The 27083-nt window shown below is 43.3% G+C and overlaps 1 protein-coding gene across 2 annotated transcripts in view; it reads left to right on the top strand.

Moving 5' to 3' along the window:
• Positions 1 to 355: 355 nt before the first annotated feature.
• Positions 356 to 27083, top strand: part of nol4la (nucleolar protein 4-like a) — a 34337-nt gene continuing 7609 nt past the window's right edge. The window contains exons 1-10 of one of the 2 annotated variants that reach the window (XM_040008202.1): positions 356 to 1865; positions 14109 to 14264; positions 17330 to 17441; positions 19735 to 19844; positions 22808 to 22949; positions 23644 to 23936; positions 24035 to 24220; positions 26151 to 26339; positions 26429 to 26548; positions 26693 to 26882. In XM_040008202.1, the coding sequence (XP_039864136.1) occupies positions 1524 to 1865; positions 14109 to 14264; positions 17330 to 17441; positions 19735 to 19844; positions 22808 to 22949; positions 23644 to 23936; positions 24035 to 24220; positions 26151 to 26339; positions 26429 to 26548; positions 26693 to 26882 (1840 nt within the window). In that variant the 5' untranslated portion in view covers positions 356 to 1523. Of the gene's footprint in view, positions 1866 to 9906; positions 9980 to 14108; positions 14265 to 17329; positions 17442 to 19734; positions 19845 to 22807; positions 22950 to 23643; positions 23937 to 24034; positions 24221 to 26150; positions 26340 to 26428; positions 26549 to 26692; positions 26883 to 27083 lie in introns of those variants that run through there. The other variant, XM_040008203.1, reaches the window with a different exon arrangement.

Here is a 27083-nt window from a genome sequence, read left to right as displayed (position 1 = left end):
ACTCACTCACACACACACACACACACACACACACACACACACACACACACACACACACACACACACACACACACACACACAACAACATGTGAGTGAGCTCGTTTTTCTTTCTTCCCCTGTATCTGACAATCTGAGCTTCTCGTCATTCAGTCGCGGTGTGGCTTCTCGGCCCATGCAGCACACCGTTGTCTGAGTCAGGATGGAAAGATGAGGACGGGGCATCCCACTCACCCTCCGCACGGCCGGAGACACTGCTGCGCTGCTGTCATGGCAACAGCAGCAGTCACCACCGCCAGCATGGGCCTGTAATGCACAGGCCAGGAGGAGTCACACACAAGCGCGCGCGCGCACACACACACACACACACACAAAGAGAGCACGACACACGGGTAGAAAACTGCACCGAGGAGGAAACCACTGATCCTAAATGAGCCTGTTTTTCCTCTAACATCTGTAGACACGCGCAAGCTGGGTTGTTCAAACACTGTCCCTAAACATAAAAGTCACAAATAATCCCATTATTCTTTGTTCGGAACACATTTTTCTTTCTTTTTATTGTTTTTGAAGATTTTATCGTGAATATAAATAATCTTCTTAAGCTGACTTCCAAAACATACATTGATATTTTATTCAGATTTACCGCCCATTAAAAAAAAAGAACGGAAAAAAAGCACTTTATACATTATTGGAATCTCACTGCGTAAAGTATTTCCTATTTAAAACCCCTCATCGGTGTTTTTTTAAAGAATGATTTCTGCCTCCACCCTCTTCCACCCTCCGTGTCTCCAAATCGGACATTTTCTCTGCGGCTGGGCAACATAAAGCTACTTGTAAACCGCAGGCTTTGCAGCAAATTACCAGTGTAATGCAGATTTGAGTGTGTGTGTGTGTTTTTTTTTTCCCTTTACGTGGTAGAAAAAGCCCACAATGCAAAAGCTAATCCCATTCAAACAGGTGTTAGGAGCAGAAACAGTCCCAGGTGGCGCATGTTGATCGGATGCATGGCCATACAGGGGTACACTCTGAGCATCTTTGCGCTTTTTTCGAGGGGTTGAGCAACCCGCATCCGAAAATAGTGTTGTCTGTTAGAAAGTAGGTCGATAGGAACTGAGAGAGACGTTTGTTTCCACGCTTTTGTCTGTGTTCTTTGTTGTTTAGCGAGGACTGTGGGCTTTTTTTCATAGCCTACCCTTGTGTGGAGCGTTTTACGCACAGGTGGGAGATACCCGCTCAGCATAGGACAGCCCCCCTTTCTGCTCCTCAGCGGATGATGTGAGGAAGTGACATTTTTCACCGCTGCGGTTCGGGACAGCACTGCTCCTCTGCAAACAGGTGTGCTGCTGTCCGGGTCAGTTTGACTGAGAAGCCACAGAGAGGTAGCGTCCCCAAACCTGAACCGAGCCCCCTGGACGCGGGACAGCGGGGACCAGAGGAGAAAGACATCCACCCGTTCAAGTCTGTTCTTTATTAGCCTGGGCTGTTTGAACGGTTTCAGACAGAGAGAGAGAGGGAGAGGGGGAGCAATGGCAACGAAAAAGGCGTGCGTGGAGGCACCCAAAAGGAGCCGGAGTCCGGTCGTTTTGGAGGCGGAGATGTTCAGTGAATTTCAGGACTGGTGTCTCCGGACTTATGGAGACTCCGGTAAAACAAAGACCGTCACCCGGCGAAAATACAACAAAATCATGCAGACACTGTTGCAGAACGACGAGTCGGATGGCGTTTATGTCGACAACAGCCACATCAACGCCAAATTCAAATTCTGGGTGAAGTCTAAAGGATTTCAGGTCGGGACCAACGTTTTGGGAGAGCACAACAAGAAAGGAGCTCCAGGGAAGCCCGTTTTATACGTCCCGGTCAAGTCAACGGTAAAGTGTGTGTGTGTGTGTGTGTGTGTGTGTGTGTGTGTGTGTGTGTGTGTGTGTGTGTGTGTGTGTGTGTGTGCGTGTGCATGCTTGTGCATATGTGTGTGGCACAGAGAGGGAACGTGCGTGTACATGAGCATGAGGTGTCCCGTCGCCGCCTATAAGTTATCATTATATCAGGGTGCACACATGCACCTGTCACACGGATAAAACGCCAACTTGAAATGTTTTGTCGTCCCGTCTCGCCCTCATCCCTGCCGATGAAGCTTCACTTTGTCCACATCCCAACCAGAACAGCCCTACTGTCATCCCTTGCTGCCATAGCAACGCCGGTGCCTCCTGGCAATCGCATTTTGAAAAAAAAAAAAAAAAAAAAAAAAAAAACAGGGAGTCGAGGCTATCAAGCAAAAGCATCTCACCAGCGAGGTTTAAGTCCTGTCAGCGCTGCCGGGTGCAAAGCACGAGATAATTTACTTACTGACAGCAACCTTGCAGTTCGGGTCTCGTGTAGCCCGGTATGGTGATGCTGTGCGCGCGCACGTGGATGCAGCGGCATGTTGGTGGGTCTGTGTCAGGTTGCTCTGGTGTTACCAGCTGAGAAGCTGCAGAAGCTTCTTCTTCTTTTTTTTAAAAATCCAAACTTAAGATGATCACGTTCAGCGTTTTTCATGCCGAGAAGCTCAGCAGATTTCATTGTCAGCGATTCATCAAAGGACACACGCACTCACTGTCCCATCTAAACCAAGAAGCACGCGCTGTGTCCGTGCGTCGACCTGGCTGATTTTTCTTTCTTCGGGAGGGCAAAGATAGGCTTCTAAAGTACTGAAAGAGGGGGCATTGTAACGAAATGGCACGGCGTGGCAAACAGCCCGAGTGTTTAGTCCCCACTTTTCATTGTCCTGGGCAGGATGCGGATCGGCTAACAGGCATTCGTTGCTCTGGCAACACCTGTGTAGCCCAGGACAGCCCGCCTCTGCCGCATTTTATTCTGTAGTCTACGATCCGACGTTAAGCTTTGTAAGCTCGTCTAAGATTATCTTCAAGAGAAACTCACTGCAGGTAATTTCCACATTTTAGCGGAGAGTATAAGCGGTGCGTAATTGGTGACCACGTGAGGGGCTGTGGCGGAAACAAAAGGGTCTGCTCTGGGCTGATAGCGACATACGCCCACAGTTAGTACTCAGACTTCACTTCTCCGTTCTCCTGGATGATGTGTGGCGATGTTTCGCTTGTAAAATGGAAGTCAGGTCAGTGAAGCTGCAGGTGCTTCAAGGGTTAAGTTTTATTAGGCCTATTTGTCGGACTGGCCAGATAAACATGTGCATGATGAACTGTCAGCCAGTGCCCCAGCAGCTTTTCCTGCACGCGGAAAACAAACACGCTGGCTGTGCTCACACGCGCGCGCTCATGTCTATGTATGGTGTTTGGGCCTGCTGTGCCAGCACGGAGACAACCACCATTTTAAATAAGCGCCTTCAGGAATAATCTCCCCCACCCGGCCTGCTGGGACAGAGTCTCTCCGGACCTCAAAGAGCAGAAACACATTTCCTGCGAACAAACCGGAGAAGATTCTGGCTCCAGTCAGAGACAGAGTCCTTTGACTTTTAGCTGAATAGCACTGATCCCTCTACAGGTGTTTTACCTGTGTGAATGGACGATTTAGACTACAAAACTCCTCTAATCTCGGCTCAATATTGTGTTTCCCCCCTGAGCAGGAGGGCAGGTGTGATCTGACTCTGCAGGTGCAGATGGTGCCTGAAATGTGATGTTGATGAGCTTTTGTCTGGTTTTTTTTGGCCATTTCTAGTTGATACCAGTTTAATATATTGATCAATATAACCTGATCAGCTTTAAAAAAAAATCCATGTGAAAAGCAGATGAGCTGAAATAAAACCTGAACAAGGCCTTAAAAGTGTGGTTCTTTTTAAAAACAGGGTACCTTAATGTTTACTGGAGAGGAGTGTGCACACTTTTGTAGCTAATATCAGAAGGCAGGGGGAAACCTCCCCCTGACTCAGCTGCACTTGGGAAATTTAAACAACAAACAAAACATCAGCCAACAAAAGCTGCTTCTGATGATGAGTCAGAAGCCACAAATCAACCAATTCATGTGCATGTGACTGCTATAGAAAGCCCGATTTTTGATTCAGCTGGTCTTTGTGGGCTTTATAAATAGGCTGTCCGGTGCCACTGGAAAAGGAACACGCACACACATGTACAAACACGCACACACAATGGTCAGTGCCTGCTCGCAGGGCTGCAGGGCCGGGGACGTATCTCTGGAGCGCGAGCACTGGAAGCCCCTCTGCAGCTGCTCCCAGGGTGTGCCAAGTTTCTGTGTGGGAGCAGGCATGGGGCTAAATGACGGGAGTCTGGGTGGGGGTAGGGATGGTTGGTGGCTGATGTGCAGACAGAGAAGGTCTCTTCTGTGTGTCAGCGAAGCATACAAGGCGGCTTCAGTGTGTGGCAGGACAGAAAGACAGGGCACAGTAGCACAGACTCAGCGCTGATGCCTCTTTTCAAGCCGGGACACAGAATTATTTTCTGTCCTCCTGCTCCTGTTGTCTCGCCCTCTTTCTGCACATCTCAGAGCCCTGCAACTGCTCGGAGAATCCAGCAGCCCTCAGTGTGGAGATGCAACCTCGTTTAGCTCTCATTATGTCCTGATTAGAGGACGCTACAGAGGAGGAGGGGGATAGGACCAGAAACAGACACAGAGATGCACCACAGAATTTTACACAAAATGAGCACAAGCCTCTTCCCGAGTGAAGAAACGGGGCTTAATCGCCCTGTGCATTTCCTTTCAGCTGACATGAGCATTGTACTGAAGAAAATTTTTGAAAAACTGCGAGCTGTTGCTTTTTGTTGCCATGCCTACTGAAAGCTGTAAATATCTCTGTTCATGTCTCACGGCTTTGGTGGACATGCTCTCACACAGAGACACACAGAAGTACTTCACATGAAAGGGGCTCGAACTGTGCGCACAGGACATGCTGGCGCAGACTGTGAACCAGACAAAATAAGCTTGTGTAAGTGTTCATTTAAGCCCATTTAACCGTTTATTAGACAAAAGAGAAACAAACGATGTAAAAACTAAGAGCCTATCAGCAGAAATCAGCATCTAAACAAGCAGAAAACAGTGAAACGTCATCATAGTCAGGATTGTTCTTTCTTTCTTTCTTTTTGTCCAAAGCAGTTGACTTCTGATCAATAAAGCTACAGATTATTGTCTGTCAATCAGCCTTTTCACCTTTTCTTTTAAAGAATTGAATACTTATCTTTGTCTTTCTGCTTTGGGCTTCTTAAATGTGAGAATTTCCTGCTTTTGTTCTTATTCCACTCATGTTGAGCTTTGCGCTGATAAAAGAAAGAATTTAAAGGGACACAACCTCGAGCCCCTTTCAAGATCTTCTGACATTTTATTGACAAAATCCCACATCAATCAATAGCTGACACTGACAATAAACATTAGTTACAGCCACAAAGTGACAGCACATGATCAAAGGAAGACATGATTACCACAGAAAGAGGTTTTCAGACTGAAGAACTGAATGAAGCTTTATTTCCTAAAATAAGGGTTTGTCTCGGGACGTCCCCACATTGTTAGTCCTTATCCATGTCTCGGAAAATGGGCACTAAATGTTTGCTCCTCGCCCACGTCAGATGGGATGAGGAACATCATCATTATTATCTGATTAATTAGTCCGCGTTTCCCCTGAGAGCCCGTCTTTTGTGGATGGGCCACAGAGTCAAAAGAATACTGGCCCTATTATTCAGCAGCATTTGCATTAATGCTATTTTTTGCATAGCGAGTCTCCAGCGCTTTTGTCCAGCCTTTTTTGTTTCATCCTTCTCTGGCAGCGCCTATTAGGAGCAACACATGGGCTCACGCTCGTGGGTTCAAATGGCAAAAGGCTCAGCAGCCCAAACAAGAATCAACGCAGTTGTTCACATCTCGTTCTTCATCAGAGCTGCAGAGAAATTACCCAAGCACCTCTAATAGTGATTGACCTGTTCCTTTTATTTATTTATTTATTTTAAAGGTTTTAAAGTGGCTGTTTACCCCCAAATCAACTATCATTATTTGTCCTCTGGCCTGTTTTGTTATTTATCCATCGGTATTGGAGATATCGAACAGTATAGATGTCTGCCTTGTCTTGAATATAATGAAAGGAAATGGCTCTGTGGTGTTCAAACAGTTTGAAAAAAAAAAAAAAAAAAAAAAAAAAAAAATATATATATATATATATATATATAAAACCAACAGCAATGTCTCTTTTCAGGAATCACAACCTGGTGACTAAGAAAAATCAAAAAAACAATTAAAAAAAATCAACAAACCTTTGTGAGGTGGGCAGTTTCATTTTGGGACTACTTTCTTTGTACTAAACTATCCCCACCAATCGTATCACTGCGCACTGATAACAGGCTCCTGCTTGTGACAGGAAGTGCAACATGTTCTCATCCCTGTGTGTAATATAATGCATTTTTGTCACATGTCACCCTGGGTCTTATTATTAAAAACAAGGTGTCCACGGAAATATTGGCAGAAGAGACGCACAAAGTCTGCAATAGGAGGGTGGGAGCAGTCTCATAAGTCATTAGGAGACTGGGCTTCTTGTCTTATCGGGTCCTTTCTGTTTTGCACTTCTTCCTTTTTTTACTTGGTGATTGTTGTTCTGTTTTTCACAGCCTTTAACTTTCACTTTGACTCACAGGTTATGTTTAGAGACTAGAAACCACTTGGTTACATTGAGTAAAAGATCCAAGTTTGGGGTAAAATGCATCTCTGCATGTTGAAAAATGACTAAATCAGAACACAAACGTCCAAGGACACCCTGTGTATTGAATTGATCGAGATGTCATGGTTGCTCCTCGCTAGACCTGCACCCATTAGCTGGCTGCAAACATCCTATTGTTTGTGGGTGCAGTTCGGAAGAAGTCCGAACAGGAGATTTTTGTAAATAAAAAATGATTTATTGCGAATAAACTAACAAAACACAAAGACCAAAGATGGTTGGTAGAAGGTAGAAGCAGGAGAGAGATCCTGGGACAGATTTTATCACTCCAGGAAGGCCTAGGCATTAGCTGCAATAGCTGACGACCCTCCGAGCATTTCATGTCACTGTTCTTTCCTGTTGGAGCGCCAAACGAGACGTCACAACTGCTGGCATGGTGCACTTTAGTGACATTTTGATTGTTGTGCACCAGGCTGGAGGCATTTCTATGATATATCAATCAGATGACGGAGAGGGAAATTGCTTGAACGTTTAGAAAAGATAACAAGGAAAAAAAAGGAAGATTATAGTTATGGTGTCATAATGTGAACCAGAAATGACGAATGCATCAGCTGTAAACCCGCTTAAGTCAACTGTTGTACAAGATAGTCAAAGTGCTTTCACACTGGGTCATAATTTCTGGGAAGAGACGTTGCTGCTGAGTGTTTTGTTTCCCATTTAGTACCGTTATAGCCAAGGAAACGCAGATCGTCTGCATGTATAAAATAACACAACAGGAGCTGAGGTGATTCTTCTTTTAGCAGCTGAGCATTTGAACTTCCGAGCCCATGCTTTGCTCCTAAGAGGGGCTGAACAAAAAAAACTGCCCTCAAAGCTGGAGATGTGTCTCATTGGGGTCTTCTTTGTTAAACAGGAGTCAATTAAAGATCCATAAAGAGTATATTTATGGCAGCATTTGTTCATGTGGTCATCTCAGACTTTGCTGCGTTACTGTGACTTACTGTAAACGGGTGACGAAATCCATACTGTGCGCGAGCGTGTGTGCTCGTACAAAGAGGGGGTCGCTGATCGCATGCTCTGTGTTTCCTCCCTTCAGCACCCTCTCTGTTGCCATGGAGAGACCGTTCTTTGCTTTCCCATAGGAGGAGAAATTAACACCATTTTTAACTGGCCCAGGGGCCTCCCCCCTGTGTGGGAGATAGTCTGAGTTGTGCTCGGCGCACACACACAGCCTTAAAGACGGCAATAATCTCCCTACCACACCGTTGCTGTCATTTTTAATACCTTTGCAAGGCCAACGTTTAACGAACTGGGACAGCATGATAATAGCCTGAAAACGGTGAAATGGACTCTGGGATGTGATGATGTATGTGCGAGTCATTTACATACCATTTTAAGTCAGTGACTGAAACGTCAACAGTGCCAGTCTGCTGTGGGCCAGAGGGACCGTCTGTGTCTCCGGCTCGGTGGGATATTGGGGATGTCACACACTCTATCAAATAATGTTCATCATGGGAGCAGCCGAGAGGGACGAGCACACACCGAGACACACACACACCCACACACACGGAGACGTCGGACAGAGGGGTTGAGCTTGGTGCACCTAATGTGGATTTAATGACGGGCCTTTATGAAATGAAGCAGACAGGAGAGGATGATAGTGAAAAGAAAAGAAATAGAAGGGGAGGGGGGCGTTTTATATTATAAAAATGGGGACAGTGTTGAGGTAAGAGTTTCTTTTATCCCAGTTTTTTTCCATGACAAACCTTTGTCTTGCGGTGTTGTCCCCATGACACACATACAGGCGCAGGAGGAACAAGGATTGGCCCATTTATGTACCCATTAGCCAGCTGATAGATTTACAGAGGGGAGATGGGACTTTAAAAGATGACCTGTTGTCACATCTGCCTTGAGATCATCTGAGTCATGAGTACTGTTGACACAGCCATCTCCCTGTGTTCTGGGTGTACACACACATGTAAACAGACACACACATAAAAGCACCTGAGCACATATCCCTGCACCATCAATTTACGCTACTAATTGTGCAACAATCCTGCAAAATAGAAGTTGCATTTCACTTTAAATGGGACCTATTATGCAGTTCCCTTTTTTGCCTGTCGCTAAAGTGGATTTCTTTTTTAAATAATGAGTTTTAAATAAGGAGGTCAGCGTATGTGCAACCATCCCGTGAGCCTAAAAGCTTATAACACTCAGGTTTAACACACCTGCTGTTTACACTGTAATATTCTGCTTGAGAGGGGCAGCCAATTAGAAGAAAGATGACTTAAAAGGAGTGGAGAGGCAAAAGCTGCAATTCTTCTGGTAGCCACTTGAGGCTTAATTCCAACAGTGAGTCAATATGCATAGACTTCAATGTTAAAACCATGTTTACAGCCTGGTGAAAAATATTTTGGACTTTGTGGATAGTTATCCCTATTTTTAAGAAAAAAGTCAGGCAGCTGGAGAGTCGTAAACCTTAAAAATAGGGGCTGTTTGGCTGTTTTAACAGGTTTTAGCTAAGTTTACTCACCAAATAGGACCTCTAAACCTTTTTTTGTGCCTTTGGCGCCTTTTGAAGCATTTTAATCAAATTATAAATCTAATAGTATGACTTAGTGTGCAGTGTATACAATCCTCAAAATCTCTTTTTGTATTTTATTAGTCTGTTGAATTAGCACCCCACCATTTTATCCAAGCAAGGTCACTTTTAGCTCAGAAAAACAACATGGTGGTTGCCAAAGTGATAACATGAGAGAAGAGAAAACAGTGGAGATCATCACAGCAGCTACATCTGTCTTTTATATACAGTCTATTGTCTCAGGCAGTGGTTAAACCCAGCGACACCAGGACCCGGACTGAGAATAAGGCTTATTTTAAACTGTGAATCATGCAAAGCTGCACAGAGCTGGAAACCTGCAGGTTCACTTTAATTAGATTTCTGATTTTCAGATTTCGGCCTGTCCCACTCGTGTTTATCTGGTCGGCCATGGAGCTAATTTCTTGTGTGATACATCTCTTCTATCTTTGGCGGCCTGTCTTTGTGACCCAGCTGCTTCCCCTGAACCTCCCCCCACCTCCTCCTCTCTTCCTCCTCCTCCTGACCTGCCTGTGTGCAGGACTGCTCCTCTCTCCCCTCGGCGACTCTCGGCTACAGTTGGTGTGTGTGCGTGTGTGTGCGCGTGTGTATGTGTGCGCGCGACTGCCAGCGGGGGTGGGGGCAGTCGACTCAACCCCTCCAGTCTCCTAGCAACAGAGCGGTTTGGTGCGGGACAGGGGGAGGCGCAGGGGATGGGGGCTGGTTGTACAGTGACTGGGGAGAGCAAAGTCCTATGGGATTACAAAGATGGAGGGAAGGAGGAAAGGCGAAGAAGGAGGGTGAGAGTTTTGCTGTGTTGTTGCCGATTAGGGATGCTGACATGTCTCCTTTGCGCTTTAGAGCGGCATGTTGCTGAAGAGACCAAATATCTACAGCTCTGCTCAACAGCTGTTCTCCTCAGAGATGCTTCAGCTCTGCCCGGTAGACATATATACTGCGCTTAAACACACACTGAGAGCAGGCTGTGGTTAGAGGTGAATGTTTAACTCTCTGTTGACTAAGAAAAACCCAACTCATTGACGCAGGGAAGCCCCGAGAAGGGGCCTTCATGAAGCAGGAAATGCACTTTTAGCTCAGTGCTCTCACCAAAAACTGTATATAAAAGAGAGCTACAGCCACTGTGGGATCCTTTGGTTTCTGAAGCCCAGCTTTGAAGCCTCAGTTTTAGTACTTCGGCCAACGTTATGTTGTTTTTTTAAAACTCGAATGAGACACATTTGGGGAAGAAGGTGGAGTGCGCCGTTATCAGCTTGGTTAGTAATTAAACAGCTATAAACTGTAGGGATGCAAAACAGAGACGCAGATGCCTGCTAATAAACACTAAACAGCATAAAAAAAGAAAAAAAAAAATCCAGCTTAACTCACCAAACTGGAGCACAGACTTCTTGGAATGGCTTTGGGGAAAATAAATCATAGAGGAGGCCAGATTATTTGACATATAAAGGCATCAACACCACAAAGATGGTAAACAAGTCCAGTTCAGGGATTTAGGTTAGTAGAGGTGACGCTGAGCAGGCTGATAAAACTGTCCGCAGCACTCACTAAGCAAACTTTACGTTTAAGGCAAGTCAAATGCAGGAGATATAAAAACAGTTACCTTATTTTATTTGTTATAAACTCAGTAATAGAACTGTGTAGACGCTTTGATACCAGGCTGTAAACTGGTTTATTTCGTTTTACCATGGGTCTGTTTGAAGGTTGAAACCAGCCTCAAGTGGCCACTACAGGAACTGCAGTTTTTATGTTGATTTCATTTATTCATTAATCTATTTTTTACCTTTTAACATTTAGTAGTTAAAGTTACTTATTTTTTATTACATGAGTCGCCCCCTGGTGGCCATTAGAAAGAATGTGTTTCACTTTGCAGACGATGTATTTTTGACATACAGTCGCCTAGTTTTTCATGATGAGGCTGACAGCACAGGCCCCCAGGTACAGTTTCTTACTTATCTATTTTTATATATAGACAGATAGACTTAATGTATGGGAATATTAAGTAAATTGCGACATTACAGCCGCTTTAAAATAGACACACTTTCAATAACAACAACAAAAGCTTGGAAAGTAAAAAGTAGAATATTTCAATAAAAGTGAAGAAACAAATAAAACTAGCTCAACATATAATTTTAAATAAACACAACAAATAATAATGTCTCCATATTTATTTTAGAGCGCAAAGTTTAACAAACAGATCAGAAAGAGAGAAAATAATAGATGCAAAAAAACAAACAAACAAACAAATGTTGGTTATGGTTCAGGCTCATGCAGCAGGTCTGACTGTGATGATCTGCAATATTTTCTGCGTGTGATTCTTTCAGGTCAGAGAAAACGCTCCCAGCAGAATATCCGGTGAGTGCTGTGGATATTTTGCAGTAGCAGAATTCAGTGCAGGATGCAGCAGTGGTGTGGGTGCACTGCACACCCCACAGTTGTGTGAGATTATCCAAATCCAGCGTGAATGGGCCGACACCATTGTCCCAAACAGCAGCAGCAGCAGCAGCAGCAGCTTCAGTGGTGGCGGTGGCGGTGGTGGTGGTGATGTCACCAGGGGAAAGATGATGATACCTCCAAGTGCGATAGATTACAGCTGTGATGATGAGGCGGAGGATCGCTATTATTTCATTTATTATCATTACATTTAGCCCATGCTGACAGGGGAGAGTGGAGGGAGAGAGAAAGAGAGGGAGAGGAGGGCCGGATTAAAACAAACCCGCTCTGTGAGCTGGTTTTAGTTGCCATGGCAACGATCATTACCTCGCACTTGGGAGAGCAGGAGCAAGGAGAGAGAGGATGAGGAGGAGGGGAGACGGGACGGAGGTATGGGATGAAGAGATGCAAGCAGGAGAGAGGACGCAGTTGGGGGAAAACAAAAAAAAAGAAGAAAAAAAAGGAAATGTCAGATCCCAGGAAGTGTGCAGAAATGTCACAGGAGAGAGAGAGGAGGAGGAGGAGGTGGGGTGTGCGGGGGAGTGTGATTCCTCGATGCCAGGGGGACAACTTTTTGAACTCGGGACCCTCCTCTCACTCAAACACGAAAAGATCACTCCCCAGCTAGAACCCAATCTCCAGGAAATGTCAGAGAGCCCGTCTCGTATTTGCCTGGAAGAGGTGGAGGAAAAAAAAAAAAACTAATTAAACGTCCAGATCCATTTGTTCCATTTTACGCTCGCTGGAGGACTTTGCGTTCAAAAATATCAGCAGGTGCTCGGCTGTAACGACAAAATCTGGTGAAAATGCAAAGTGTTGAGTGTTCTGTATGAAGGTGTTGTTTAGAGGGGAAGATAAGGAGGAAGGGGTGGGGGTGTAGGTGGGGGGGGGGGGGGGAGGAAAGCCCCATGTGGTGCTGCGGATGGAGGCCGTTGTCCTGGCGATCCTACTTCTATGGTGTGTCACATGACCCTTTGCCCAGCACACCTGCCCGAGAGAAATCAGTGGCAGTTTCTATGGCGACAGGGTCAGCAGTACGGGAGGCAGGATGGCTGCCAGAGGTGGTGGTAGGAGGGACTGTTGGTCTTGTACAGTGTTATTTTTAAACATAGCAGAGATGAGGTGATGGTTGCAGACCCAGCCGGGGCCCAAACTTCTCCACCTAACGGAGACATTTAAAGACTGCAGGAGGTGAGCTGGACAGGGTTTTTTTTTTAAATTTTTTAAACTGGGGACAGAAAGCAAGTCAGAGTGGGCCCATCAGAAATCTGAAATAAATAGCAAACCAACGTGCTTTACAAAATGGAATATTTGTAGGTTTGAATGATTTTTCTTTACTTACAGTTATGTGGGAAAATAAGTAAAATCTGAAAAGAAAATCCGTTAAGTGCTATTGCACATATTTCATAAGCCCATCTTTTTACAAACAGCCTATGTATCGCATTAAAACATAAAAACCCATGTATGCACACAATTTTATAGCCAACTTACCTAATTTATTATTTATTCAAACTATGACAAGAAGGAAAAATCCTTTTAATCCCAGTTTTCACCTTTGCTCAAAGCTTCCCACCCATGCTCATTAAATTAAATTCCTATGAATATTCTTTTCCAAAGCCCGACGACACTTCAAAAACATTTTAATTGTTCTGATGGTTTTAATTGTGGGCAGACCTCCTGCCTCCATAACCGTTTATTAGGAGACGTGGCTGCCTCGTTAACGATATCTTGGCTAAATTAAAGCACAGGATTTAACCCCGTAGCGATGGAGATGGCAGTGACTTAAAATCAGTGTCTCGCACCTCCTTTGTTCTAAGTTCAGCTTTGCGAGGACTTAGAAAGTAGAGAATGTACTGAACTTTAAACTTTATGGATCTACTGTATAGGCGTCAGACCCGCCTTTTCTCCAACAATATCCATAATTGGTTGCTTTCATGCAAGAACACAAATTTATGGTGGGCCCTAGGTCGGCCTATCAAATTTCAGGCGGTGTAGAGCCAACCAAGTATCCCTGTTCATAGCCACACCTCTGCACACTTCCAGCTTTGTAGAAGACTCTCCAGAAGGAATGGGGCAGTATGGCGCTGCAGTTCATAAATGTAAATTTCTTGGGGTAAACATGCTTTGGCCAGCAATTCTCATCATGTGCTCTGTTTTCAACAGAGTGGATGGTTCATCTGAGGATGTAGATGGGCCAAATGCTGATATCCATACTCACAGACTTTCAGCATCCTTCCTAAACCCACGAGGGCTCAGGCATGTCCCGCTATTAAACTGTCAAGTGGATTTTGAAGACTTGAAACACCTTTTTCTGTGACGTTAAACACAAGGGTGCAGTGCAGCTCTAGTTGTCCCTTGGACGATGCTCAAATCATTCTGTCGTTCATTTAAGTTCCTTGTGTGCCGTGAAGACAGTAAAATGTAAAATAAGAAGTCCTGAAGCTTGACTACATAATAAACTCCTGTCTCTCTGTGTTTTAGTGTTCTGATGGAAATTCAACCCAGGAGAACTCCTCCCTGAAGCGCGTAGCCGTGGTTGAAGACTTCTTTGACATAATCTACGCCATGCATGTGGAGATGGGCGCCGATCCCGGCAGAGCACCCAAACATGCAGGCCAAAAGAAGACCTACAAAGCGGTGAGTAAACACAACCAGGTGCCTGCAAGGTGCAAGTAATCATGCTGCTCCTTGCTGATAGTGTGTGGGCTGACAGTAACAGCAGCCAAATATTATATGAAGTCAATATAAACTCGGCAGTATTAACATCATATTTTATTTCCTCTTGTCTCCTCCGTTTCCTTATGACGAGCAGTAGTGCTGCTGCCTGTGGTGGGAAACAGGAGGGTGAGCATATTCAGCTCAGAAAAATGAGAGGTTGTTCACATGTTGAAGTTTGCAAGCTCCCAAAAATTTTATTAACAGAAATATGTTTATAAGATTCACTGTGCTTATCTTTAGAAGTATTTTAAAAGCTATAAAGACAAAGTGCAGCTGAGACCAATTTGAGTGTGTTTAGTTTTTATTTTAAATATTTGGTCAGTGAGTTTTGGATTATTCAAATTTTGACCACCAACATCAACAAAATTCATCCTCTGGGGAAAAATTATGCTGAGACATGCAACATTCCTTTCACTAGCTGTAACAGGAGTAATAGATTACATCTTCCAACATGTCCTGGAGCTGAAAGATCCCACGTCAACGAGCCTTACACCAAATACACAAACAGCAGAGTCTCATTGCAGCTGGTTCTTGTGCAAATTCATGAAGTGAGGAATTTGCCAGTTTTCAGAGCCAAAAAATCCCATTTTTAATGCTGAGGCTGGTGGAGGTGCATTCATTTAGCCACTTTAACATGTAACTGATACACTGCTTCGTCTCTAATATACTTCAGTTTTTACTTATTGTTCGATCAGGATTAGGGTTTAAAAGGAATCTGTTCACTTAAAAAAAGTGTTCTTCTGCAGAATTAAACACACATTAAACAGCTCAATTTTCTGAGGGTTTCGACCCATCGCGAGATGACGACACTGCACATTTTACATGAATTTATTCACAACGCTGTCAGAGATAATTACCTTAACAAATTGTCTGTGTTTCCGTGGGTGGACATGTTAAAACGACCCTTTCATGTTGTTGTTTATGAACATATAAAACATAAAGAAGCTTATATGATATATACCTGAACATCTTCCCATCCAACGTCACTTTAATTCATGAAATTTTGTACAAGCATTTGCAGTTTCAGATACTCCTGTTTCTGCATCATTGTGCAGCACACTTGTTTGATGATTGACACATTCACTGGGACTGATGTACTACTTTGCCTTTTACATTCAAGATGAGTTATTTAACAGTAAAAAAAATACTAAAAAAACCCCAAATGTAGCATCAGTGCCTTCTAAAAACCTGCAGCTAGCAGGCATTGGCATAGCGATTGATATACTCTCTAAACTGTAGCCGAGTAGGCGTCCGTAAAGCGTTACAAACTTGTTTTTTCTCTTATAGCATCGACGTACTCGTAATCCACTACACAGCCATGATTTCTGAATGGAAACGCACAAATTTTCACTCAAGCCTGCCTGCATTTAGTTTGCAATATCTGACTGTGATTGGTGTGCTTTTTAACATTTGAAACTCGTTGTGATTCTGAGAAAACAATACAAATAAAGATCTAAAATCTAGATATAATCTCCCTCCACTGGTGAAAAACTGTGAGGCCTGCAAGTGTAACTTTTCCACCACTGTGATTAAACTACTTGGGAAGATGTAGAGCACTTCATGTAGCTGTACTGGGTAATGTGAACTCATTTGTGCGTGAAAAGTATGAAAATGCACAATTCATAATAAAGTTTCTTCAAAGGAAAAAATAAATCCGTGCCTAATGCAGAAGTATTGTGCATTAGGCTAGCTCTAGCAGCTGTAATTTTTATCCAAAGTTAATAATCATCTGTCTGTTTCTCACCTGAATATTTGCCTGTGGAAGCTCTTGGAAATATTGCGTAACTAAAAACATATTTTTTTGGGAGACTATAAAAAGCGTGTTGACAACCTCTCTTTTCCTTTGTGTGAAATGTGGCCCACAGTTGCAGAGAGCTTAAAATAATCCCAATGTGATTAGTGGATTTGAAAAGAAGAGGCAACAAGTGAGGTCTTTGTAGGGGGTCCCAGACTCTGATCATCCACATGGCTAAAAGTAGGAGAATCAAAGAAGGCCAAATTTTGTGAGTCTGGGAATCATAATATATATATATATATATATATATATATTTTAGCTTTAAGTAAACAAAGTCGATGCGGGGATCAAACCACAAATGTTTTTTTCTGCCACATTATTCATCCTTTTAGAACAAAGAGCTTCCGTTAGTTTCTGCTGCAGACTGAGGTGTGGTCTCGGGCCGTGTAAGCTGTCCTGACAAAATGAGGGGCTTTGTCTGCAGCCATAGAGGTGCAGCGGCAGCATTTGTGGCTGGGTGGGTGGATGGGGGGGTTAGCAGGACACTGGTACCCCTCCTCTTCTGCCATCCCCCCCAGGAATAAAAAAAAAGTCATAAAGCCAGTTCCACTTGCCCCGTAGAGAGGTCCTGTCATGTCTCATAGAGTGTACCCTTTTGAGCAGGCAGCATCACTGGGGCCGGGCATAATATGGAACTGTCACTGTGGCCTTCTGGGACGTGCGCGCTCCTCTGGGTGGCCTTTCCCTCTCAGCTGCCTCTAGGGGCCGTGAGGGGTGGTGGGCACCCCCACTGCCTCTCCATGGTCACGTGAAGGTCGCATTTTACAGGGAAACGCCAGAGGGGGTGAGGAGGGGAGGGTGGCATGGCAGTGGGGACAAACAGGGAAGGAAGGCTGAACATGAGAGGAGAGGTGTAGATATGAGTTAGCTGCTCCCCAGAGAACAAGAAGAGAAAGGGAATCGGAAAAGATGAGCACCACTTGTGTTTTACGGTATCAAAGCAGGAGTACGGAGGGGGGCTGCAGCTGGAATTAGGCCATCCAAAAGCACCAGCGATCGCCTAGAGGGAGGATTCCTCCTCATGCCATGTCGAGATAACACATAATCACTGACCCCATGCTTTCACACATGCATAGAGGAATTTAAAAAACAAACCAAAAAAAAAAAACACCTGCACACAGTTTGAGTTCAGCCACAGCCTGAGCCAAATCTGCTAACCCAGTGTCCTCCGCTTGCTACCCCGGCACAGATTGCAGAGACCTACGCCTTCCTGCCCAGAGAGGCGGTGACTCGGTTCCTAATGAGCTGTGGAGAGTGTCAGAAGAGGATGCACATTAACCCCAGCACTGCTGAGTTCAAAGGTAAAGGCACACACTAACCCAGAGACATCATTAACTGATGCACTATTTTTGAGATCAACCTTTAAGAGTTGTTAATGCTGAGATGCTTTGACACACTGACATGGAAAAGAGCTAATTACTATCACGTGATCATGATATTCTTAGATATACTGTGTTTTATCACATAGGACAGAGATAAGATAGAGGGGGTTGGCATCTGGATGACAGAAATTATGCTACATTGTCCTGTCAGACACTAAATATGAGCTGATATGATCTGAGGGATTTGTACTTTGAAGAGTTTTGAATCAAACCCTCATTAATAAAACATATGTGTGTATCCATCACTGACATGATGTAACAAAGACTCAAGAGGGCCGGCTCTCTGGGACCGTACACAGCCTCTAAAATGATCACAGAGTTCCTCTAGTGGTCGGTGTGGAGACTGCAGGCACCTTGCCAGACACATTGTTTGGTTTCTGGTGTTAACTACAGCAGAGACTTGGATTTCTTTTGCAGGGTATTGAAGCAACTCTGCTGTACACAAAGCATTTGTCTGCACGATTAACTGAGAGCTTTTAGAACTTCTCCACAGAGGGATTCAGCAAAGGGAGAAAAGCCAGTCCAGTCTTTGTGCTAGTTCTTCAAAACTATAAGAAAAAGAGATGATAGACAGATAAAAGAGGGGGGTTCACTGTGTTAGACAAAGTATAAAATGAAAAGACATTAAGAAGGGGTCAGAGTGAAAGGTGACAAATTATATTAAAAGAAATTGAAAAAGAACCGAAGCTGTTTCTAGCCAGAATAGCATAATTTTAATGAAAATGGATATTAATAAACACCAATAAACTTTATTTTTTAAGTCCCAGAAAGCTGTCACTCACTAAGTATGACAAATGATGTTAAAACTAACTCGTGTACAGAAAGACAGTAGTTTTTCTGTTTTAAAATATTCCAAATTCCAGCAGGTGAGTTGTATTTTTGGAAACCGTGCACTTTTGTTGTGTTTTATTTTTCTTTCCCATGTTTTATAGTTGTTTAGCTAAATAAATACTCTTTCAAGAAACAGACACTAATTGCTAGTGCTGCAAACTGCAGTTGTTTATGTGCTGATCTTATTTCTGTTGTAGTTTTTGAGAATGTGGTCGCTTTACAGCTGACTGCATTACACCGTGAGGTTTTTCTGCTTTGACGTCCACTCTAGAGCATCACAGACAGAGATATAAAATCACAGAATCTGAGCTGACCCAGTGTAAAAACATGGATCTATCGTGCTTTTCTCTGATACAGTTAGAATGGTAGATGTTCATATTAAATATGGCCGAAATTTTAAATCTTAAGTATGCTGTATGCACAAGTAATCTCTGTGAGCCAGAAGCTAACGTTCTAGACTCCTCTAAACACTCTGTTACTCACAGTTTTTTCTACTCTTGGCTCTCTATGATGTAATTGAGAGGGAAGATCCCTAATATGGTCATCTCAGCGACACACGGTGCAAATTTCTGACTTTCCAGTTGTAGCTTTGAACTGAAACACCCCTTAAGTCAGACTTCCAACTCAGAAAGTCAGAGCAGTCCCACCAACCCGAACTTAAAAATGTAAGATGGCAGCAATTCACATAAACGGCGGTAAACCTCTAAAAGAAGTCATCTGTACAGCCACTGATGTGTGTTTGTGACTCACTAAATAAGCCATACACAGAGCACTGATAAGGCTCTATCCATGAACGTACTTTATCTGTGTTTTTAAGCACAAAAAAAACCCAGTGATGCTAGTGATGAATGAATGGCTGTACCTTGCTAAGCAGCATTTGCTTTTTCAAATTTGCTACTGGAACGCTCTCAACTAGAAGTAACGTCATTTCCAGCTCTGAAATTAAACCTCTGAGTGAAATGAAACACAACAACAAGTCTGCCTGTGAATGCAGAAGCTCCACCCACCCAGTGTTCAAACAAACTGCTGCGAGGGGCAACCAATCAGAAGAAAGCTAGTTAAAGGAGTGGAGAACTAAAATAGCAAAATCAATATACTTCAAGTACCCCAAGAGTGATGTATTAACATGGGCTCAGTAGTAACTCATTAATGAATATTTTATAATGTGATCACATATTTTATATTTCAAAGTAGCAAGTAAGTAAATGTAGTGGAATAACTAATAATTAGTGTATAAATATTAAATAGTATAAATATTAAAGCACCTCAATATTATAATTACAGCAGCAACACAATTATAATAATGACTAGGTTACCTTAATTCATGCTTGTACTGTAATTACACAATAAACTGTATGTTTGTTATGCTTTCCTTCACCAGAGAACGACAGACCGACCTCGCTGGTCCCGGACCTCATCGATTACAACATGCCTCTGACTGCCACCTACCTGAAACAAATGAAACTGCAGTGCATGACTGCCACTGAAAGGGTAAGTGCCTCTCTCTCTAAGTGGATCTTTGTGAGGTGTGGGCAGAGATAAAAGCTTTTCCACCCCAGGTATAATTGCACCGACTGCACAAGTCACCTCGTTATTTTCTTTAGAGGCAGCAGGGAGACATGCTCTGTACGGGGAAAATAGGACGTAATACGAAACAATCCCAGCCCAGTGTGAAATGAGGATTAGTAAATCTGTGGTGACGTCATGTGAGAGACCACTCCCATGTGTAGCTGTGACAGAAACACTCGGGAACTGCTGCCACTAAAGTGCAGGGAACGGCACTTGATGCTGATAATGTAGACCTCACTCACGCATAATTAGGATTATCCGGAACAATGACCCAGACTGTGATTCGCAGGTGAGTACAAATTAACAAACGCTCAGACTGTTGGTCGCATCTGTGCGCAGACAAGAGTGTGAGCAGGCCAATAATTTAATTATTAACCATCACAGAGGTTTATTTCAGCGTTGTAGTAATTTGTTCCATATCTGTGCAGCACTGGTTTTGGAGCTCAGAGCAGCAGCTGTTTCATAATGCAGCAGATCACAAGTAAATTCACGACTGTATGTTTAGTCTGTTGGAGCTTCACTTCTCAGCTGCCTGCATGTTGTTTTGCAGAACTTTGTTGGCTGCTAACATTCATCTCTCACTTTCTGTCTGGTAAAGAAACAAATGGCAGATGTAATGAGTGAAAGAACATGCGGCAAAACCAAGTCTTTGATTTGTTTTCCACCCTTTTTATCTCACTGTTGTGCTCTTAAAGAGGCCATTTTGGTTTGTCACAGGCCTCCAAATATAAACAGAAAGTCAATGGTCTGCCATTAAATAGTATTCTAGGTGTGTTTCTTAATTGTTAAGTAGGTAAAATAGAAGATATTTTGGGTTGAGGTTGAGATATTTGCACCAAAGACAAATTGATTTTTTTTTTTTGCAGATTTCTGTCCATCTTAAGACAAACATATCTGCAAGCTTTCATCTGCACTGTAAGCTTTACTATCTTCAAAGAGTGATGCATCTAACCTACAATGCATGAAGTGAGCCTGTTTTAAAAGTTAACCTTGCCTCTCTTTAAATTATGTATCTATTTCTAAGCACAGACATTAATGATGCTACACATTCAGCTACTTAGAAACATGTAATTAGGAACCCTCCCCTCTCTCTCTTTGATGCTCCACGGCTCACTTGGTGCCTAATAGAGCTGTCACTGAGCATTTTGGTCCTGCACGAACCCCCTAACAGAGGGAAGGCGGCGTATTCCCAGGAGTTTAGGCCTATTTGTGTACTCGTGTGGGGGGGAATGAGATGACGAGATGCATTTCTGCTCCATTCACGACACACATTGGTAGTTGTGCTCCCTCTGAGTGAGACACATGACAGCGTGCATGCAGGTCATTTATGCAAACATGAATTAAATCGGCCTGGGTTGCACTTTGAAGCTCAGCTTTGGTATGAAATGTAAATAGGATTCATGCATTTAGTTTGGAGCCAAAACTCAGGACAGTCTGTGAATAGTTTGAGAGATTATTTAGCGCTCCTTCGCTTAATCCTCACCCTCGTGGCTTACTCATGTTTGTCTTACGCTAGAACAAGCTTCTTCAGGATTTCTGCATAACACAGTTTAAAAATAGCAGTGCTCCAAGAAACATATTAATTAAAAGAGAGAGTCTCCTGCTTTATTCTGCTCTTTGATGTCATCACTTTTTAGCCAAAAAATATCCACCAAAAACATATGAACTTGAAGTTGGTGGCTGTGATGTTTCCTCTGAACATTCTGGGCTCAGTGAGACCTCGCTGGAAGAATTTAACCTTCAAGCCAGCAAATTTATGTATTTATATGTGCAATTCTGGTATTTTTAATCATAAAAATGCTTCCTACAGGAATGTTTACAGGAATTGGTGCAGCAGGTAATAATAAAAGGTTGTGTGGGGTCATTTATACATGTTGTACATATGTTTTATTTTAACATTATAGACTCTAATGTTATTGGAATTGGTAAAATGTTTGGTAATTATTTGATAATAAGACTTCCTAAGCAGTGTTGATATATTTCTGCAAAAAAATATTTCAAATTTTTCTGCAAAAAATATTTTGAATATAATAAGATGTTTGTTTAGATTTAGTTTGGAACAGAAACACGGAAGTAACAAATGACAAAAACAATATGATGTAACGTGATAACACCCATTTATCCCGTTAAATTGTACTGTGATAGGCTCACACTATAAGCATCCTTTTTTCAGAGGATAGCTACTTTTAGCTGTTAGATTTCACCAAAAATAATTCCTAATGCCACCCTAATGGGAATTTTTTTCCTCCAGCTGTAAATGAATCCGAGACTTTTTTTTATTCCCAACTGAATGTGTTAACCTCTGCACTATGGAGACACTATAAGTACAGCTTTTATAATATTAAATAAAAGCTCTTAACATACTAGATATAATTTGCTTGTATAATTTTCCGCATTCAGTTCCCTTTTGCACAAGCATGTTTACAAACAATGACTAATGACGTTAGAATATTTTTGAATCTCTGTACTGGATAAAGGAAATGGTATAGGTATGATAAACACAAATAAAGCCATTAAAAGGTATTCCTGTATAAAATATAATGGGGTCATAAATTACTCCACTCAGTCATTTTCAGCGCTTGAAGCTTTAAGCAATTTAAATGGCCATCATTTTGCAAAAACAAGGATATTATCTGTGAAAAAAATCCTCACCATCAATATAAAGCCTCACATTAGCTTCTTATAGAAACTGAAGGAAGGACTAACACAGGGCGAAGCACATATCGGTTTGTGATAAACTCGGTCGGTGTCAACCTGTCCCTTAGCAGCAAAAACTGTAATCAAAGTTGTCAGAACTGTGAGGGACCGCTCCACGCCCTCTTCCCTCCTGTTCACTTCTCTTTTCCACTCTCACGCTGTCTTTCTTTCACGCCGCCTCCCTTCAGGATGACAGTTCGGTGAGCAGTGAGGACATGAACAACGCTGAGCCCACATGGGTCGCAGCTGAGCAGCCCCCAGTGCCTGAGTCGAGCCCACCGAATGGAGAGAGGGTCAGCAACCCGGCAGCCACCATTAAAGAAGAAGATGGTAAGTGGCTGCAAACCGCCGCAGCACAGTCCTCTCTTATCTCAGCATCATACTCTGCCCTGTGATTTTTTTTCTCCCTTTTATCTTTATTTACATCTGGAAGGCTACAGATTGGTGTTATGCAGGAAACAGCTTGCCTTGTTCTTAGTGGACTAATCCACATAAATCCAGTCTTACAGAGGGTGGGACACCACCACAGCCCCAATCCACTCGTCACCCCCTCTCCCTCAGAGCTTAGAGAAGTAGGACAAAGGCCGATGTTAACCTTCACAGATTAGGAGAGAGAAAAAATTGGGGCAAGTCACTGAAAGGGATTGATTCTGTGTTTCGCCAATCCTAGGTGTGACACGTGCAGAGATCTTAGGAGTAACTGGCTTTAAAAGCTGCACACAGCAGGAAAAGAAGGCTCGCCCTCTCCACTCGTCCTCATCTCTTTCTGTTTTTCCCCCTGCAAAACTCTTAAGATTCCCTATTTTTACTCTAACTTTCATTTGTGGTGACAGATGACCCCATTGCACACTTCCTTCACAATTTCATTATGCAGAGCACGAGGCAGGAAGTCCCCTCTCCTGCTCCAACTCCCACTCTAAAATATATTCCAGTAAACAGCCCCACATTAATGCTAAATTATGAAAACATCTGCACAGCTCATCTTCGTATCTGCGTCTGTGTCTCTTTCCCTCCCCTCTGCCAGATGACGACTCCTCAGAGAGCGGCAGCGCCAACGGGCTGCCGGCTCTGACCTCCCCTGAGGTGCTAGCCGTGGGTGGGAACGTCCCAGATGGTGGGGCATCGTACGGGGAGGTAGCAGAGAACGGGGTGAACGCTCCCCTGGACTTCAGCACCACTTCATCTTCATCCTCCTCGGAGGATCAGCAGCCGGTGAATCTGAGCGACAGACTGCTGCCAGCGGGGAGCTCGCCACCAAACTCCTACCCTGCAGACCCCAACAGGAAGTACCCCATAAAAACCGAGTACACCAACAAGGTAACAGCAGAAACATGATGTGCACTGATCACGATAAACTCCCGTGTGTCTGTGTAATCCACAACAATGGATTTTTTTGTGTGTTTCTCTGTGTTTAGTCCCCTCCGTACAGCTCAGGAAGCTATGACTCTGTGAAAACTGAGCTGAGCATGAGCGCAGAGGACCTGACCTCTGCTCGAGCACAGATAATTGACGACGATGACGACGATCATGATGACCATGATGACAGCGACAAGATTAATGACGCTGAGGGGCTGGACCCTGAGAGACTTAAAGCCTTCAATGTAAGTAATATTTGCAGCAGACCTAAATTAATGTGGATGGAAAATACAGCGCAGAGCTGTTCATCAGCCTGTCAGCACAGATGTTAAATCATATGTATTATTACTCCGCGCACATGCTATTCTTTATTGCTTTGCTACATATTGAATCAGTCTCACAAGATGACAGCCTATGGTTTAATGATGTGTTTCCAGCGCAACGGGGTCTAGTTTTTGTATTTTTTCAGTAGGTTTTATTTTTATTCAGTTTAATATTTTTTGCTTTCAGCTTAGTGTAGTTTGAAGTGAGGTAAATAATGTTTAGTTTTAATCATTTTCTTAATTTTTGTTTTTGCGATATGGGCGGTATTTGTCAGACAGAGATTTAAGAACATCAGAAGAATAATTTTTTATTTTATTTTCCACATTCAGGTTCGTTACCTTCTCTTCAATTTAAATTACAAGAATTTTAGTAATTAAATGAATTTTTCAGATATTGAACTTAAGTCACTTCACTGGTTAGTAGCAAATTTGTCTCTTGCAACAAAAATTCATTACGTCCATGCGCACTTTTTAAACCTCAAAGTCCGCCTCTTTGGACAAGACAGAGGACAAAAATCAGTAAAGATGCACTTGGAACAAACTGACCAGCAGTAAAACAGAACACCTTATTGCTTAACAATAACAGCAGACCTTACACAATAACTACACCATAAACTGTTCTCAGAATAAATAAAGATAAATATGAAATGATGTATTTAAAAAAATAGATATGAAATAAATAATTTGACTGTACTCGTCATATCAGGTATGTACAAACAACATAATGATAATTTGACCTGTTTAAATGTCACATGATCTGATGTGTGTTTTCTGATTGGTGGTGTTATGGACACAGTGGCTTTCGCTTTTAGGGGTTTTTGGCAGCAAATCAAGTTTTGGGAAAGGCTCTGTGCGGGACTTGGGGGGGGGGGTAGATTATCTTCTACTACACGCTGAAAGCTTTCGCTTGAGATTGTTATCTCATTTGTGACAGAGGTGGAGTTTAGAGGATTTAGTTACCAATAATAACCTTGTTTTCAGCAATATAAATTTATTTATAATATATCTTCTGCATTTGCTCTTTTTATTGTGAAAACAAACAAATAACAAAGGATGAATCATGACAATCATGACCCAAAACATTTGTATTAGTACTCTTATTAAGTGGCTTCGTGGTGTAGTAGTTTTTCACATTCTCTTAACAAGCAAAAGACCCCTGGTTTGATCTCGGGAGGAGACAAAAATCCCTAAAAACTCAAATATGTGGAGCTACCTGCTGTGGTAATGCCTTGTGAATAAGGGAGCAGCTAAAAGTAGCTTGTTAAGTAAATAATAATGTGGTGGTAGTAAGAAGGGTTGATAAAGGTATCAAAGAAGAAACAGACTGACAATTGATATTTTGAAATGTAGATTTATGTGACACAGAGGGGTCTCTGCAGGGTTTGGAGCTCATTACACCACAGTTTCTACTGGTGCGGTGGAGGTGGGTGTGGGGCATGATATTTACAAGTTTTCTAGATGGGAAGAATTTGCATATACAAGCTTGTTCCAAACTATCCTATTTACTCTGTGAAATCCATTTTCTGTGCATTTCTGGTTTGAAAAGAAACCAGTAGAATAGCAAAAGTAGACTTCCAAATATGCCAACACAACCAGAAATATTGCCCTGGATTTGAGCAGTGACTCAATTTCCATCCCTCCTGTTGTCATCACCTCCCCCTCCCTCTTTATCCTCTCTTCTTCCACTCTACCTCTACTGCTCCCCCCCCCCAACCTCCTCCCCTGCCTTTCCTTCCCTCTTTTGTTTGACTCTCACACCCCTCTCTCTCTCTACCCTGCACCCCCACGATTTTTTCTGCTCTACATCCCTTCTCTCCCCTCCCCCTTCTCTCTCTCTCTCTCTCTCTGTCAGATGTTTGTGCGTCTGTTCGTGGATGAGAATCTGGACCGCATGGTGCCCATCTCCAAACAGCCCAAGGAGAAGATCCAGGCCATTATTGAGTCCTGTAGCCGCCAGTTCCCAGAATTCCAGGAGCGCTCCCGCAAGCGCATCCGCACCTACCTCAAATCCTGTCGCCGCATGAAAAAAGGCGGTTTTGAGGTACAAAGTGCCCCCAGATTAAGTGTTTTCTGCTCAGCTCATAACTATTCACATTCATAATGAAAACCTCTCACTCGCCCCACTGCCAGATACGACCAACACCTCCCCACCTCACCTCTGCCATGGCCGAGAACATCCTCGCTGCCGCCTGCGAGAGCGAAACCCGAAATGCTGCCAAGAGGATGCGGCTCGATGTCTACCAAGCGACGGTAAATGTCTTGGCAGTTGGTGTTTGTGAATCTGCCCAGCAGGGATTTGGGAATGTGCTCGGCTGGCCATGCGTCATTAACAGCAGACTGCACAACACAAAATCCAATGTTCTGCCTAAACTGAAAATATTTAATTTCTTGTAGGATGAGCCAGCCTCTATTGACAAACCCATCTTGAGGGACCCAGCCCCCGTGGCTCCTTCGGGATTTTCCATTTCCAGTGCAGCTTTTGCCCAAGACCAGCTCTACACCAACGGAGGCCTCAACTATAACCTGCGGGGATATGGGACGGTCGGCAGCACCCAGCAAAACTCTGATGTTGCGCAAACCAACGGTGAGTCGCTTTCATTGGATTGTATCATCTGCCTTCATAACTTGTAAAAGAAAGGGTCAAAAGGAAACCCACAGTATTTAAGAGACTGTATTTAATGAACTAGATATAAAAGCTAGTGTAAAAATACATGTATTCTTTGTTATGGCCAGCAGGGGGCATCACCTCTGGTTAGGAAACGGAAGCCACATTTTAAAGAGGCCT

The sequence above is a fragment of the Simochromis diagramma genome, unplaced genomic scaffold, assembly GCF_900408965.1.
Source record: "Simochromis diagramma unplaced genomic scaffold, fSimDia1.1 OVJJ01000545.1, whole genome shotgun sequence".
Classification (NCBI taxonomy): domain Eukaryota; kingdom Metazoa; phylum Chordata; class Actinopteri; order Cichliformes; family Cichlidae; genus Simochromis; species Simochromis diagramma.
This window is presented reverse-complemented; position numbering and strand designations above follow the sequence as displayed.